The following is an 18,480-nucleotide window of genomic DNA, read 5'->3' as shown; positions in this document are numbered from 1 at the left end:
GGTGTGCTTGTTTGTGGTTTTGTGCCAGTATATTTTGGTGCTCAGCCTTTTTTGATTTATCCAGTGTGTTAAAGACATATCATCTACGGCTAAATCTTCTACTCCTATAAGTTCTCAAGATGAAGATAAGACCTAAAAGATAGGAGCTTATGATAAGATCACTAGTTTAAATAGTTTAAATTCAAATCTGTTTGTAACTGATTAAATCACATTGATTAATCAGATTGTAGTCTTCTATTCCTATTATGATTGTACTCTCCTAAACATATGTAACTACCTGCTAGTTCTCTATATATACAAGGAGCCTATACCAACATTTGGTAAGGTAGCACAAATATACTCTTAGTCTTCAAGTTCTTATACAGTGTACTTCCAACCAGTGAGTTTGATTCTGGTTTTCTGCCACCATATTGTTTTTTAGTGCTCGGCCTTGAATAGAACTTAGTCTAGACAACAGGGAGATACTCTGCACCCTATGGAATCTAGGGTTATTGAACAATTTATCCGAGATGATCTTAAATGGGAATGCTGAAAACGTAGCTGCTAGTTTTGCTTGAGCTTAGTGTAAGACTCATGTACCAAACTTTGCTCAAGTATCTAACGATTGTTTTCTGCATCAAGTTTCAGTCTTCATGAACTTGATCCTTAATGAAACATTAATATTAACATGACTAATTTATTTATGAGTAAAATTAATTGGGCTCTCTATTGAATGTGGGGATTTATTTGGGAAACCCAAGTTGGTAATTATTCTCTATTTTAATCTCAGGAGGAGATTTGGCTGCCGATGTGACTCACCTGTCTGGTCAGCCTGTAAAGGACTCTTCAACACTAGAGAGTCTTCTGAAGAAACCGCATGTGCCATATAAAGTTCTTGATAAACATGGTTTTGGGAATGAACTCTTATCTAGAGTGGAGAAAGAATGTGTTGAGATTGATATCAAGTATGAGGGCTTCATTATCCGGCAGCAAAACCAACTTCAACAGGTGAGTAATAAATGTTGTAGTTTGGTTTCTGTAAAATTTTCTAAATTACTTTAGCTCATGGCATTTAATTCCCTATTTGGACTAACCTACCATTTTGGGCATCGAATAAGTGACAGAGCTAGGAAATATTTCCACGATGACCAAGGCTATTTATATATATTAGGGAAGACTTCATTTACTACTCTTGATCTTTCATCACTTTTGCAATCATGCACTTTTTTTTTATAAGTAATTGCAATTATATAAAAAGCGCAGAGGGGCGCAACCCTTATACACGGGAAGTATACAAGAGAACCCCTAACAGGGACGAACAGAGAATAAATTTAAAAATTCTACATAAGTAAAAGAACTCAAACTATGATGGGGCGCTATCCAAAAATATAAAGTATTGAGCAACCGCTTCCGAAGCTCCACCATGGATGTCTCTACATCTTCAAACAGCCTAGCATTCCGCTCCCTCCAGATACACCACAGCAAGCATAAAGGAGCTAACCGCCAAGCCTCAATAGCAAGACCACCCCCAAGCGCCGCCCCCCAACTATTCAACAACTCCAACACCGTACGTGGCATAACCCACTCGACCCCAAATAAAGTAAGGACAAAGCTCCAAAGAGCCTGGGCTACCTCACAGTGAAGCAACAAGTGATCAATAGACTCCCCACTCTTCTTACATAAACAACACCACTCAATTACTATCACCTTCCTCTTACGCAAGTTATCATGCGTCAAAATTTTGCCCAAAGCAGCTGACCAAACGAAGAAGGCCACCCTAGTTGGAGCCTTAACACGCCAAATATTCTTCCAAGGAAAACACGGGACAACAGGGCCACCTTTCCTAATAAGCTCTTTGTAGAAGGATCTCACCTCAAATAGACCTTTTCTAGAGGGATTCCACACTAACCTGTCACCCTCCCCATGTCGAGCCGAACTGGAGTATAGACGATCGAAAAAAGAAATGACCATATCCAACTCCCAATCCTGAATATGTCGCGTGAATAGAACATTCCACTGAATAGCACCATTATGAACCACCAAATTATCTTCTACCGTCGCGTCTTTATTCCTTGCTATACTAAAAAGAGCTGGAAAGCATTGCTCCAAGGATCTATCCCCACACCACCAATCTTGCCAAAAGCTAATATTTGATCCATTCTCCAGTTCAAACCGAACAAAATTACGAAATTCCTCCCACCCCCTCCTAATATGCTTCCATACACCTACTCCAAATGAACCCGAAGCCTCTTTCGAACACCACCCCCCCTTTAAACTCTCAAACTTGGCATCAATCACCAAACGCCATAAAGCCTCTCTCTCCCTACCATATCTCCACAGCCACTTACCCAAGAGAGCTCGATTGAGCTGGATGAAATTGTGAACTCCCAACCCACCTGTAGGCAAAGGTGTGCAAATCTTGTTCCAATTAACTAGATGAAATTTGGTCTCGTCACCAATGCCACCCCAAAGAAAATCCTTTCGAATTTTATCAAGACGATTAGCCACCCTCACTGGAATAGGAAACAATGATAAATAATAAATGGGGATGTTGGAGAGCGTACTATTAATAAGAGTCAACCGAGCACCCTTCGACAAGTACATCCGCTTCCAACCCGCCAACCTCCTTTCCATTTTTTCAATAACACCATTCCAAATAGAGGTGGACTTATAAGAAGCACCCAACGGCAAACCCAAATAAGTCATAGGCAGAGAAGCAACCCTACATCCAAGAAGATTAGCCAGCCTTTCGACATCCTCTACTCCACCAATAGGGGCGATTTCTGATTTTTCTAAATTAATTCTCAAGCCAGAAACTGCCTCAAAGCATAAGAAAATACATCTCAGATGTCGAATCTGTTCTTCTTGAGCGCCACAAAAGATCAAAGTGTCATCCGCAAACAGCAGGTGATTCACAACTACGGCCTCGGAATCCCTGGAGCCCACTGAGAACCCAGTCAAATTACCCTGATCCAAAGCGGCAGTCAACATCCGACTCAAAGCCTCCATAACCACCACAAACAACAGAGGAGAAAGAGGATCTCCTTGTCGCAACCCACGAGAGCTACTAAAAAAACCGGCTGGGGTTCCATTTACAAGAAAAGAAAATCTCACTGTAGAAATACAAAAGCGTATCCACTTCCTCCATTTTTCCCCCAAACCACATCTCTGCAACAAATAAAGCAAGAAGTCCCAGTTCACATGATCATAAGCCTTCTCCAAATCCAGCTTACACAGAAGTCCAGGTTCCCCCGATCGAATATGACTATCCACACATTCATTAGCAATAAGCACAGAGTCTAATATTTGTCTACCACCAATAAACGCATTCTGAGTGTTGGAGATAATCTTGCCCACAACAGACTTAAATCTGTTTGCAAGAACCTTTGAAATAATCTTGTAAATCCCCCCAATCAAGCTAATAGGGCGAAAATCTCTCACATCCATGGCACCAGTCTTCTTGGGAATCAAAGTGACAAAAGTAGTATTCAGACTCTTTTCAAGCTTGCCTCGAGCATGAAATTCTGCAAAAACATTCATAATGTCAGATTTTAAAAAGCCCCAACACTTTTGAAAGAAAGCCGCAGTGAATCCGTCAGGGCCCGGCGCCTTATCTCCATTCAAGTCCCTGATAACATCCCACACCTCCTTCTCCTCAAAAGCTCTTTCTAGCCAGATGCTCTCCTCCTCATCAATGGATAAAAGAGATAGGCCCTCCACCCTAGGCCGCCAGGAACAGTTCTTTGAGTACAGCTTGTTGTAAAAGTTAACTAAATGCTCCTTAATCTCCGTAGGATTTCTTGAAATTATACCGTTAATAATCAAAGAATCCACTTGATTGAATTTGCGATGTGAGTTGGCCACCCTGTGAAAAAATTTTGTATTCTTATCCCCCTCCTTTAACCACAACGCTCTAGACTTTTGCCTCCAGCTCATTTCCTCAAAAAGAAGGGTCTTCTCCATCTCTCTCGCCATATCCACCCTACAAATTTTTTCGTCCTCCTCAAGACAGCGGCATTCTTCGATTAAATCCAGCTCTCGAATACCCTCCAATAATTCTTTCTTCTTTTTCCCTAGATCACCAAACACTTCTTCATTCCATTTCCTCAAGTCAGCTTTCAAAGCCTTCAATTTATTGGCCAAAACGAAGCTTGGCAAACCAAAAAAATCATAAGACATCCACCACTTTTGAACCTGCTCAACAAAACCCTCGTATTTCAGCCACATGTTTTCTAACTTAAAATACCTGTTTCCTCCTCTATTTGTCCCACAATCCAATAACAAGGGAAAATGATCAGAGAAAAGCCTTGTCAATCTCTTCTGAGACACATCAGGATAGCGTTCCTCCCACTCCGAAGAAATTAAGAATTTATCAATTCTAGACCAAATAAGATCTTCCTGACCATTAGACCAAGTAAACTGACCATCCTCCAGGGGTAAGTCCACCAAATTATGCAAGAAAATGAAGTCTGAGAACTCTTCCATAGCTGCCGAGAAGCTAGCACCACTAGATCTCTCACTGGAAAAGCGAACCACATTAAAATCCCCCCCAATACACCAAGGCATCTCCCACCAACTCATCAATCCAGCTAACTCATCCCACAACACCCTCCTCTCCCTGTCATCATTCGGACCATAAACACCCCCAAACACCCAAATTACATTATCACCAGTGTTGCGCAAAGAACAAGCAACAGAGTATCTACCTATACACTCCTCCACTTTCTCCACCACCCTTCTATCCCACATTAGCAGAATCCCACCCGATGCTCCGTTGGCACCTAAATAACACCAATCAACGTGAATGCAGCCCCAAAGACTTTGCACCACCTTTCTAGAAATAACTGCCATCTTCGTCTCCACCAAGCAAACAATATCCGCCTTCCAAACCTTTAGAAGCCCTTTAATCTCCAATCTTTTCTCGATCGCATTAAGCCCTCTAACATTCCACGACAAAATTTTAGGCATCATAATATCGAGATGTGCCCCTACACTTCTGCCTACATCTCTCAGACTGAGCCCCTTTCTTCTCATAATTAACAGACCAAGTCAGCCTATTTAATTCTCTCTTCCCCTTCACCCCTTTAGCAAGCGTAAACTTAGACTTGGAATCTGCCAAAGAGAGGTCTCTAGCCACTTCAATTTCCTCAAACAAAGCCAACAATCTGTCCTCAAAGTGACCACAAGAAGCCCAATGCTTGGATAATACCTCTTAATTCTTTCCAACACCCATCTAGGTGATACTCTCTGCCTGTCTGCATCTTCCACTGCCAGTGGAGCAATAACTAAAGGCTCATAGCTCTGAAATTCCCCCTCACCGTCTCTGGAATTTTCTTGCAGCAGGAGTCCTTCATGAAAATGCTCAAGCAGCGTCGAAGAACATTCAAATTGAGCACACTTCTCATCCACCACACATTCAACAGAAGCCCCACTCTCCATTATGTCTCCTAATCCTTTCCAGAGGCAAATATCCATCGGAGGACCCCTTAAAAAAGCTTCTGAAACGATACCCACTTCTCCTTCTACAGCGGAAACCATCACCAACTCAAGACTACCTACTCCCTGCCTCTGAGACACTGGGTCCACATCACGCCCAGAGATACCCATTCCAACACTCGGCTGTGAAGTTCTCACCTGAGGAGTCACCAGAAGACCTCCACCCTCTGCCGACACAGCCAAGCTGAGATCATTGCCAACGACAGTACCCCTCTCTCCTGGATCGGAAGTCACTGAAACTGCCGTTGGGTCGAACCCAGATTGCCGAGAGCCGTCAGAATCCAGCCCAGGTAAAGAAGCGACAGACTCCTCCGACTGTCTATCTGCTAGCTGCAAGACATTCGGCACTCCAGCCCCACCTCCCAGCACCACCTCCCAGCACCACCTCGGACGCCGGAGATGATTCCTGATCCCCAATCTTCAAAGAACTCGCCTCCTTCTCCCTGTCCTGGTTAGTTCCTGCATCCTGGATGGGCTGCCCTGTCTTAACTCTCCAGACTGCCGAAGAACGCTGGATCGGCCTCTTCCGACGCTGATAGACCCGGCCAGTGAATCCTGGTCTGCACGCAGACCGCGAGATGGCCGACCCCAAACCCAACGACTTCGACTGCACCGCAGAAGTGGAAGCACCGGCGTCCAACGAGAACTGGCGAGCTGGAATGGGGCGCAGAACCGACCCTGCCTTGGGCTTAAATAAAAACTTGGGCCTTTTGATTGGAAACTGCAGAGGTGCTTTCCCTTTAGAAGGTTGAGCGAGCTTTGAAGGACCATGGGTGGAGGAGGGTCTATCGGGTATCGAGAAATTGGGCCGAGAGAAGCTGGAGCCCAAAGAATTGGACCTGCCCATCAACTCTTCTTCCCACAAATGCACACGATCCAGGCACTGCCCGACTTCCACGTACAACGTCTCTAACGTCTTCCTGATACTGCGCAACTCGAGGCAATCATCGACGTGAGACTTGCGTGCTGCAGTGGCCAACATAGCGGGACTAGAGCCCGCCCCCCTACCCTTTAGGTCTGACTCAATCTCACTGCTCGACGAAGCAGAGAGTGAATTTTGAATCTTCATCCCGGCAGGATACGCCGGAAAAACCTTCTTCATCTCTACTGTCTTCGGCCCAGCAGGTTCCGCCGGAAATTCCTTCTCCAACATATCTAACTTCAGCCCAGCCTGATTTGCCGAATCCAAATTTGCCGTTAAAACCGCCTGATCACGACAACCCTTCGCCGGAACCGTTGCCCGGATCCGGGAATCTTCCTCCGTAGCATAAAAAGAAGTCGTATCTTTCAGCATGGAAGCTCTCAGCACATCAGCGTAACTCCTCCTCCTCTCAGAATGATACTTAGGCTCTTCCTTACCTTTGGCATGCTTCGGGAAACTGCCAGCGAGCAGACAATTGAGAGCTAACCGAATCTCCTCCCCAAAGCGCTTCCACCCTTCTCCAAACCTTCCTTTTGGCACCAAGACAGATCCTTTCCTTCTTCCTCCCTCATATTCTTCTAAGGTGAGAAAGTAACCATGCCTATTTGCACGTTGTTGCGCAAGAATCCGCGGAAAACCCGAGACGGATTGATTCCAGAACACTCTACAGTCCTAAGCCGTAACCAGATCATGATACGACTTAAGCAACCATGCAGCCTCATCTTTGTCAATAAGAATGGACCTCGACACTCCTTTTCGACGTTCATGAATCCTAATACCTGTGAAACCACCCACTATCGACAAAGCGAACTCCTTGGACTCTACTGACCACCGACGGGACGAACTCACCATAATTCAAAAACCTAATAGTGAATCGCCTGAACTGATATTGTGCATCTGTCTAATATAAACAAATTAAAAATAGGATTATTTGCAATCATGCACGTAAACTTTGGAAGGTGTCAATTTAATGTATCCATCTTTTAATTTTACCTTTCCATTAGGATTTTCCATTAAATCCTGTCAAAATTTCAAAAATATTCGTATTTTTTTTTTAAATAAAAAAATATAGGGTTAAATACAAAAAAGCTCCCCAAACTACCACTCGTTCTCCGGATAGCCCCCCAAACTACCAATGCTTGCAGTCCCGCCCCCCAAACTACCAATTGCTTATTTTTTTGGCCCCATCCGTCAGTTTATGCTGTCTATATGGATGGAAATGAGTCATGTGCCGTGCACGTGACTCTGTCCTACTATGAAAGACAGTAAAATCTGCAAATACCCTTAATTTTAATATTGAAATTACTAGATTGCCCTTTGTACGAAAAACACGTGTATGAGTGGTTTAAGGCTAGAATATTACGGAAATGCCATTTGTCTTCTACGATGGTACACTGTCCTGCAACATGAGACGCAGCTCCTCTCTGCATGATTTCGCAACGCATTGCCACCTTGGATGACGTACTCCTCAGCCGTGTCAATACCAATGCAGTGTAAAGGCCTACCGAATCCCAGCAAGCACAGAAATCTTAGAGTGGAAGTGAAGGGGAAGATGGAGATGAAGAAAAGTACGAAGAGTAACCACCCACACACGGTCAGCCGTGGGTCACAACCTCTCCATCATAAACCACTCTTGCAAGTTATCAGAGAGTTCAGATAGATTAATTGTCACGTCTCCCTGAGGTTGGTTTCTGCAATTCACACTTTTGTTGCACTAGGTGTCAATGGGCTCATGAGGCAAGCTTTCACGGCCCAATTGGGCGGCTAGCAATCTGCATCTCTTGCCAAATTCAAATGATTGAGTTTGATGGTGATAAGGTGAGTGAGGTTTGTAATAGTAAGTGGTATAGTAGATGAGGGGGAGAAAGTTTGTGGGGTGGGGTGGGTAGTGGAAGAGGTTGATGACGCCATTGATAGGGGAAGGTGGGATGTTTGTTGAGAATGTAGAACATGTGTTTGATATAAATGCAAAGAGAGGAAAGTGATGTGCAAGGAACACGAAAACAGAAAAGGAAAGCTAATCCACTCCTGCTTTGTGCTTGTATCTGTGGCTATCACATTCTTGTAAATCCCAGCTAGCTGGAAATGAATTAGAAATAGGAATCAAAAAAATATGAAATGAAGTTGCTCCACCAATTCAGTATATGTATACTGAACTTCTCCCACCAATTCAAGCCACTGTCTTTTCTACTACTGTCAGTTTCACGAGAGAGCGAGCAATCCAAAATCAAAGCAACAATTGCAGCCACCGTTGTATGGGACACGAAGATGACAGTCACTATATCGCCAAACTGCACGTTATTGAACAAAAATTATGTAAAATGTTTTAATGGTGGAAACATTAACATAGATGTCGAATAACCCCAGTTTAGTTGTTCAATACGTGCAGTTTGGCGAACGAGCCCAGACCTTAAACCAGAAGTAAACTAGAAGCAAACTCCACAAAATTACAATAAAGGGTAAAGATTAGCCATACACATGGGCTGATATACTGCACCACGTGTTGTAGGCTTGGCAATTTTTGAAACGACCCGCGAATCCGACACGAACACGACACGAAAAAAATCGGGTTTGGGTTTATCATAATCGGGTTCGGGTCGACCCGATTATGACCCAATACGCGGGTTGACCCGCTAACACGATTATAATACGGGGAAAAAAAAAAAAATCATTCAAGAAACGCTGAAACGAACCCTAGCCACAGTGCCGCACTTTTAATCTTTCATTTTTCATTTTCACTTTGTCTTTCTAATTCTTTCACTCGTTCAGTCCGATCGTTCACACTTCACCCATCGTTCACGCAGCCACGCCCACGAGCCCTCGACAGTGACGACGCCTCACGGCTCTCACAGAGTCACACACACAGCCAGCGGAACAGAGTGGCGGCATGCGGCAAAGGGGGCAACCGGCATTGTAGAATTTGGAAATGAGTTCCGGGGCCGAAGATATGGACGGATCGATTCACTGGCCAAGAAATTTATTTGGAGTCTGGACACGCCGTCGAACAGTCCCTCCAGTGGTCCAGTGCTACCAGTAGTGTAAAGCTTGCTGGTATACTATTTTTATTTACATAATTTGGTTATTTGTAATTGCCTTCTAAGAATTGTGCATTTGTGCGGTTCTGGATTCATAGATGTGGCTACCTTCTCTTCTTTCTTTGGATTCTTCCTTCTTCTTCTTCACAACGGGTTACCCGGGTCGTGTCCGGGTAACTTGATTAATTCACGGGCCATGTTTGGGTTTGAGTTTTCGACCCGATTAATAATCGGGTCGGGGTCGTGTCGAACCCGATTGTGTAATTGGGTCGGTCGGGTTGACACTAACCCGACCCGTAAACCCGAATTGCCAAGCCTAACGTGTTGGTAATATTTCATGCATTTTACCCTCTACAGTTCCAAACTTTCGCCCATACACGTGGAAGCTCTGTTTTAAAAACCTTTGACCCCAGCATATGATTCCAATCCCAGCAACAAACACGTTGTTTGCGCTAAATGGGCGACCCTCTGGATGCTAATGAAATTGGAGAAATGGACGGTGGAGGAAGGAGCAATGCAGAACCTCCGAGATTTAGAAATCCGATCCTGTCACGAACTAAAGGAGCTTCCAAACAAGTTGCTAAATCTGAGTGAAGGAGCTGCAACCCGATCGAACACCCTTAATTTGCTAACTGTTGTTTTAATGTCGTTGCTATTGATGTTGCTATGTTTCTGTTCTTGTTGCTACTGCCGTGTTTTCATGTTGTTAAGAGAGCGCTGCTCTATATCACGTTAGAAACATTCAGTGATTGTTCGATTTGTTTCATATATATGCTTATATCAGACTTCATTTATGTCCCTTTTAGTACAGCAGTAAGGAATGCTTTTTCTTAGAAGCTGAAACTGGCACCACAACACCAGTCATTGAAGAACTCAAAAAATGGCACCAGTAAAATCCATGCTCACCGCACCAGTGATAAGAGAAAAAAACCCAAAACCAGAATTCCAACAAGAGAAAAACCCAACCAGAAATATACTTGATCCACCGGAAAAAAAAAAAAAAAAAAAAAAAAAAAAACCTGATTCACTGGACCTCACGTCTCCACCAAAGATTGCCGGAGGCACGCCAAAAGTCAGCACAGAACCTGCCGACAACCACCAAGAAGCTGAACCCACCGCAAACGAGTTGGCGGATAGTCGCCAACCAACGACCGCCACTAAGAATCTTCAAGATTGAGGAGATTGGGGAGGCCGCACGTGTCCTCTGTGCTGGACACGGTACACCCTTCATACGATATGAGGAGGGCATTTTTGGGTTTTTAGCTTTAAACATCACGTGTCATGCACATGTAGTGTTTTCCATCCACTTAAACGGCATAAACTGACGGAGGGGCCAAAAAACAAGCAATTGGTAGTTTAGGAGGCCGGACTACAAGCACTGGTAGTTTAGTGGGTCATCCGGAGAACGGGTGGTAGTTTGGGTGGCTTTTTTATATTTAATCCAAAAATATATATATATAAAAAAAATTCAAAGATTCAGGCATGTGTATTTTTGCAAATTCCTTTAAATTCTAAGCAACATCTAAATCTTTGCAATTTTTTTTTTCCTAAAAAAAAGAAGGGCATTTTAAGAATGGATAATTGCACCACTGGTCCCTAGGATTGGCCTAAATTACGAATTATAGAGGGTCCTTATGGTAAACTATAATTACGAATCACTCCTTGAACTCGTTTTTCGTCCACTAAGTTAACAGAATCCGTTAATTTGTCACGTCATATAAAATAGTGAGACAACCTCTAAATATCATTTGTATTGTAATCCACTAACGGACTCTGTTAACTTGGTGGACGGAAAACGGGTTCAATGAGTGATATGTAATTATAGTTTACCCCAAGGACCCTCCATGAATTTTTTGTACCACAGGGAGTGATTCGCAATTTAGGCCAACCTCAGGGACCAATAATGCAATTATCCCTTTTAAGAATTTTAACACCCCTACGTTAGGATTTAACAAAAAATTCTTAGGAGGGCTGAAATTAAAAAATATGGATGCACTAAATTGACACTTTTTTAAAGTTTAAAGGTATGATTGCAAAAGTGATGAAAGATCAAGGGTGATAAGTGGTTTTCCCTATATTTTATGTAGTTGTAGATCGAGGGTTGGCTTGCATCATGTAGTAGCATGACACAATATGGTGGTACATGCATCTTAAATAAGACCTGAGACCTTTGCACATATTACAAGGAAGATGAAAGAATAAAACTCAACTTATGTGAATCCAGATTATATTTTATGTCATGCACATATATCAATGTGATGCTATGCCCACACAACAGGGAACATGAGAGTTTATGGAACACCACCATCTACAGACACTGGAACATGACTCTTTGTAAATCACCATGTCTAGACACCAGAGAACATGACTCTAGAACTTGACATGTCGGGACATCAGGGAATATGACAGAGAACATGACATTCTTTCTCCATCATGTCTGGACTTGTGTCCTCCATGTCTTGACGTCAGCTGCAGTATTTGTGTTCTTGGAGAAATCTTCAACACAGACCTAAGTACAACTACCAATGTCCCACTCCTTTCATCATTGCATTGAATGTTGAGAATTTTACTGGTGCTTTCTCCATTTGTTATTTGTAGATGGTCCATAAACAACATAGACCACTTCCAGAGGACTTGGATTATTATGCAATGACAACTTTGTGTCTTGAAGCACGTGAGAAACTGTCCAAGGTGTGTAGAATAACTTTGTTTATTTAGTTAGTAGCATTATTGATTTTCTTCATGGTATTTTTTTGGAACTGTATTAGCATAAATTTGAACTCCTAATTGCAAATAAAGCCTGCTGAAGAACTTAGTGCTGGGTTTCTTCATGGTTAGATACTGTACTTTTTTCAGGGAATACTCTGCAATACTATGTGTTGGATTGTTTCTCTGCCATTTAGAAGATGCATATGTTTTAACTAGTGGTCCCCGTTGTTGTTAGACCACATGTTGCTAATGGATTTTTTATTAGAATATATTAATGTTCTGTTGTCGTTGCTTTCTCCTGCTTACAGGTCAGGCCGCAAACCATTGGTCAAGCAAGCAGGGTGGGTGGGGTAAGCCCTGCTGACATTACTGCTCTCCTCATTATTCTTGAGGCCAATCGTAGGAAAGCTCAGGAACAGCAGAGGCACCAGAGATTGACTTCTGTCAGAGCAGATATAGATCCACATTCGCCCAAAGTTTCTTTGACTGAGACAGTCATCACTTGAAATGTCCCCAGTTGGCTACTAATATTATCTGCACATCACATTCCATAGCGAATGTGCGTCACTGTATTTCAAAGAAGCCGCTAGAGAATCAGGCAAATGGGCGTCAAATCTGACTCTGGATTAACACGAGACCTATTGGAAAGCCAAGTGGCAAGATGGTTTTCCGACAGTAGGACTGTATGAAACTCATCACAAATATGCTTCTGCTGCCCTGCACTTGAGGAATTTTGATCATCCTTGTCACACTTTCGCAGCAACAAAAGTGAAGGTCAGCTCAGGGCTACTCTCAAAAGTTAAAAGTGCATTATTTCAAAATTAATTTTCTCGTCAATTTACCTATATCTTCACGAAGTAGTTGTGTCTTAAAATCTGTTGATTCATAGTTTTTGCAGTCTCACCAGTCAATAGATATTGTATTACTTGTAGTCTTTGTAATTAGTACATGTGTACATGCCTTGATTAAGTGAAAAATGTTGAGAAATAGAATTAAGACCTTCTTCTAAGGTTGATATTGTATACTTGCTACCAACTACAACCTCAGGCAATATTAATTTGGAGGCAATGCACTTACTGAAGATGTCTGGTTGAGTATTATAGTTCCATGCATGGAAACAGCCTATGTTTTGTTAAGGATTTTGAAAAGTCTTCTCTTTTCAAATACAAGAACACACTCTTCAGATAATAATTACCAAATGAACACTTTTCAAAACCAAACATTTTTCAGAAAACAAAACAAAATACACTTTTTAGAAAATTTCTCACCCTTTTTACAAGAATATTTTGAAAAAAGACCCGCATTTTATTTCAAGTGTAGAAGTTAACTTGTTAAAAAGACCTAGAGGTGTGGCTGCACTGCCACCCCCAACAAAGGAGAGGGAGTAGCCACGCGGCCACCTCTATCATTCTCATAGGTGACCGTGTGGCTACCCTAATAGGACAAAGGTGGCTGCATATTCATCCCAACAAGTCTGAGATGGCTGCGCGGTCATCCCAACCAAATAGGGGGAGTCCGCACAGTAACTTATCAATTTTTCTTTTAATTTTTTAATTTATTTTAGTAAGTAGTAGTTAGTTTTTACACTTACAAAAATATGCATGTGTTTTCTCAAAAGAAGTTTATTATACAAATTTCTTGTGTGGACCTCACAGTCAATACTTTTCAAATCTAGACTACATTGAAAATATTTTTCAAGTGTCATCATATCAAAAATTCTTTTCAAAAAAAAAAATAAAAAAAACACCTATCAAACATAGCCCGAGAAGGGGGACTTCTCCGAAGACTCTTGGCTCCGATCCGCAAACATTGTAGGCGTATTGAGAGTTTTACCCTATTAACTTAGAAAATTAAAAAGTAAATAAATAAGGAGGAGGAGGAGGATTAGGGAGCTCTATGGAGATCCCTACAGTAGCTATACAAATAAAACATGTAAATAGCTCTAAGAAGTGGGACTTCTACGAAGATATCCTGCAGTAGTACAAATTATCATTAATCTATTCGGTAGAACAGTTGATTTTGTTGATTTCGTACAACAGTTGGGATTTTTCTGGCGGCTCTCGAGGAAACCAGTTGCAGCTTCTCAAACCCTCTCAAATTGGCGCTCTTAATCATGAGCTCGGCCTCTACTCTCTACGTGGCTGTACCAAAATTTGTTGATACAAATACAATAATTGTTTTGTGAAATAAATGATTTTTTTTTTCTCATTAAAAAGAATTTATACTGGTCTCATGACTCAACACAAGATATAAATGTTTATGTTATAAGAGCAGAAGCCTTGGCCCTTAATTGGGTCATTCTATCCCTAGCTAGACTTTTTCCGATTCTACTAATCTTGTCTAAATCAATTAATTGATGTAATGAGAGATTACTAGATAGATAGAAATTTCCTACAAATTTGATTGTAAAAATTTAAAAAAGTAATATGTGTCATTTAAGTACGTAATGGACAAAAAAAAACATGTGAGAAGAAAGATTGACTATTAAAAAAATGAGATGTGTTTAGTATCATTATTTTGCAAATCCAAATCCACAATTAAATCTATAAAGCCCACATTTGGTCTTATAAATGTAATAATGGCTTTTCACATATCACTTTTTTAGAAACAATGTCACGATAAAAATAACTCAAGTTTTAAAAGATTGTAATTTGTAAAAGGGAGCTTTTGCAGCACAACAATTAAATTTGTATTATTATTATTATTATTAATTATAGACCGGACCCACCCGCTTCTCTCTCTCTCTCTCTCTCTCCCCGCTTGTGGGGGTGTGGTGGGTTTGTTTGTTTAGATAGAAGGCCATGTTTTGCGGTAAACAGAGTTTTGAATATGTCCACCATCTGAAAATCCCATCAATGCAACAAAAGAACCTCAATGACTCATCTCTCATGGACCCTTCTTCAACCTTGAGCCATTCTTCTTCTTCTCCTCAATGAACGACATGGATGATGACAAAGACGAATTCTTAATCCAGGCTTCATTTGGATATATAGTTGATTAGACCCTCTCTTTTTTTTTCTTTTTTTTCTTTTTTTAATTTGTTTCTCGATCGATCCGTGTGATGTCACACGTACAAATGGCTGCACCGGATCCGAGTGCTGGAAGCACCTTCATATGGCTCGTCTCTGCCGTTTTATTTCTGTCTGTGGCAGCCGGAGGTGCCTGCCTTGTACTGTACATAACCCAACCTGACTCGCTTTACGCATCTTGGCTTCCCTTTGTTGGGGTGGCATTGGTTTGCCTTCCGTGGTTGTTTTGGATCCTCACATGCTTCTATCGAGTCATTTCCAGGGCATGTGGGTTTAGGGCTGCCACCGGTGGAGGACGAGGAGGCGGTGGCGGTGCATTTGAAGGAGGCTCTGCTCGTGCTGGTGTCGAGGCTGCAGATGCAGATGCAGCTGCAGCTGCAGGCACCGTAGAGACTCCGCCGGTCATGATGAGGTCTCCTGAAAGTGAAGCAATAAGGCGCGCTCAATTTGAAGCCATCCTGGAATTGGACGAGCAAGATGGGGAAGAAGGAAATGACGAACAGAAAAGTAGGCCATCGTCAAATTACCATGCAAGCAGCGGTTCGTCTGCGGCTTCACATGAGAGCGAAATGCCATTGGCCTCATCAATGGCATCTTGAATCGATCGATCACATGATTTTTCACCCACTACACGTACACACATACAATATTCTTCATGATCATACGTACATTTAATTTATATGTACATACGTACCATATAAATCCTGCCTTTTTCTTGAAACAATATATTAATTATATATTGTCATGGCCGGTGGTAAAAATGTGCTTCAATTTTGCCCCAATTAGTTAAAGGATCATCATTTCTCACCGGCCGGCCCGCCAATCTTTCTTTTGCTTGGTCGACATATATATATATATATACTGGACTTCATCAATTTATTGTCATAGATATATATATATATATATATGATCTTCTTCAAAGAGCATTAATTAGATACTTTTTATCTTCATCCAGTCCTTGATCGATCATGAAATTAAAAACATGAGTTTTAATTATATATAGGAAACAAACAAACAAACAAACAAAAAGAAAAAGAAAATTGATTCTTTTTTCGATCTTTTTCGTTTTTCCATATATTCCTAGCTTGACTCGTGTGTAAGTACTCATGATGCAGGACATTAATTTTTGCTCTACATTTTACTTCTCTATTTTCTAGTTTTATTTTAGATTTATTTATTTATTTATTATGAACTGGAGGAAACAGATCGACTGGTACTTTATTGTCATACTTTTGCATCCTCTACAACTTTTGCTTTTTTCTGTGTGTGTGTGTGTGTGTGTATATATATATATATATATATGTTCAGAAAACTTCATTCTTACTGATGATCGAGTCCAAAGCGTGATGCGTCTATTTGTGCCTTTTATTTTTCAATTTTTGACTTGAAAAGATCTGTATATATAGATCATGTTAATTAATTATTCCAACTAACTTGATAGCCGATCGATACGTAAATTTATTCAAAATCTTAAGTATTAATATATTGCGCGCATAAGATCGAAATTATTAATTGTTGGGCTTTGCGTATCTTGATCATATATCTTGTAGCGCAACTTCTCCGGATGCATGTTTCTTCGTCGCCCAAGATCGATCTCCCATTTTGCATGTATAGATAATTCTAAAGCTATACAAACACGAAGAGATTCCACCCGCCTGTTCATCTCAGCAATTACTGGTTTTTGCATTCTCTTGTTGCTTAATTGCCTACGTCGGTATATGTCACTACAAAAATGTATGCACTTTGACACGTGCATTTTGACACGTGTACAGTGCTGTACACGTGTCAAACATTTAGACACGTGCACTTTGACACGCGTAAGACGCGTGTCAAATGTGCACGACATTAAGTGTACAAGTTGACACGTGTATTGAGATACACGTGTCAAATTTGACACGTGTATCTCAATACACGTGTCAAAGTGTTTTGACACGTGTATTAAGATACACGTGTCAAACCGTTTGACACGAGTATTTTAAATACTCGTGTCAAAACACTTTGACACGTGTATTGAGATACACGTGTCAAATTTGACACGTGTATCTCAATACACGTGTCAACTTGTTTTGACACGTGTATTTAGATACACGTGTCAAATTGGTTATATTTTTTTAAAAAAAATCCAAATCGAATTTTTCATTTAAATAAAATTTTAATTTAATTATTTAATTGTATTTTTAAATTAAATTAAAAATACGATTAATTAATTAAATTAAAAATTTAATTAAATAAAAAACCCAATTTGGATTTTTTTTCTTCAATTTAGTTTTGGTATTGGTTATTTAAAATTATTTGGTATAATAATTTTAATAGTTATTTCAAATTTTATTATTTCCGACCACAAATAACAAAATATTGATTTTACAGAAAAACTACACAAAATAATATTACACAAATCATAAGTTAATAACGTATTCGTTAACTAAGCAAATATTTACACATAAAAATTAATTACACAAAATATCTACAAATCTGAAGGGCGTCCCTGCGAATGAGGAGGTACCGTCCCAGGCGTGTTATCGCCAACCGGCGATTGCTGAGCAAGGAATGGTGTAGCGGGCGAAGGTGTAGCGACAATGGAATGCTGGGTCAGCCGTCGTCCAACAGGCGACAACGTACCAACCGTTGTCGAATTACCTGCAAATCATATAGACAATTAAAGTATATAATATTACTTGCAAAATTAAAGGGGTAATTAAAATAAATTGAAATTAATTTTTTCCTACACACAGTATAAATCATACCTGCAGATGCACTACTAACAAACGACGTACTACCTACGTGTGCAGGTGAAGGCGTACCAAGACATGGTGCTGATGCTCCCATGGAGGACATGAAGACCTCAACCTGTCGCAGGCGCTGCTCCAACAGGTCATTCCTCGCTCGCTCAGCCTGTAGCTCCGCTTGCATCTCTTCCATCTTCCGAGTGTTTTCGGCCCAATCCCGAGACGTGCCCTGAGATGGTCCCCCTTGTGACCGAGGCCTATATGAGAAACATGTCCCCCGAACAGGTGTGACGTTCGGCCCAACCTGCCGAACCCTCCCTGCATACTCAGGCCTCCCAACCGCCTGTTCGTAAGCGTCGTTCGGTGCCCAACGCACCGTGTCTGCAGAGACGCTTTGCGTGGCGGCTGGATCACTGGATAAACTCTGCGTCATCCTCTCCTGTACGTCGTCAACATGAACAAGTCATATATTGAATAATGACAAATCACACATAATTTTAAAAATAATAGTAAATTAAATCAGTAGCATACGCATAGGACCCGTGTACGTTCGTTCACGTGAGTGCCGTCCTTCCTTGTGTGGG

General features: G+C 41.3%; 2 protein-coding genes across 5 annotated transcripts in view; both read left to right on the top strand.

Annotated features, from left to right (window-relative positions):
- LOC133856949 (uncharacterized) overlaps window positions 1-13,241 on the top strand; it is an 87,355-nt gene extending 74,114 nt beyond the window's left edge. The window contains exons 11-15 of one of the 4 annotated variants that reach the window (XR_009898262.1): window positions 770-987; window positions 9,202-10,650; window positions 11,711-11,945; window positions 12,031-12,123; window positions 12,450-12,479. Coding sequence is in view for 2 of the 4 variants with exons in the window: in XM_062292013.1 (XP_062147997.1) it covers window positions 770-987; window positions 12,031-12,123; window positions 12,450-12,647 (509 nt within the window). In the remaining 2 variants the exon portion in view is untranslated. The other 3 variants (XR_009898263.1, XM_062292013.1, XM_062292014.1) reach the window with 3 other exon arrangements.
- Window positions 13,242-15,217: 1,976 nt separating this feature from the next.
- On the top strand, window positions 15,218-15,769 carry LOC133856722 (uncharacterized). The gene has a single exon (XM_062291773.1). It carries the CDS (start codon window positions 15,218-15,220, stop codon window positions 15,767-15,769), a length of 552 nt encoding a protein of 183 aa, XP_062147757.1.
- The last annotated feature ends 2,711 nt before the right edge of the window (window positions 15,770-18,480 follow it).

This window comes from Alnus glutinosa, chromosome 14 (genome assembly GCF_958979055.1).
Source record: "Alnus glutinosa chromosome 14, dhAlnGlut1.1, whole genome shotgun sequence".
NCBI lineage: Eukaryota > Viridiplantae > Streptophyta > Magnoliopsida > Fagales > Betulaceae > Alnus > Alnus glutinosa.
Note: the sequence above shows the minus strand (reverse complement) of the source record. Positions and strands in the feature narration are given on the sequence as shown.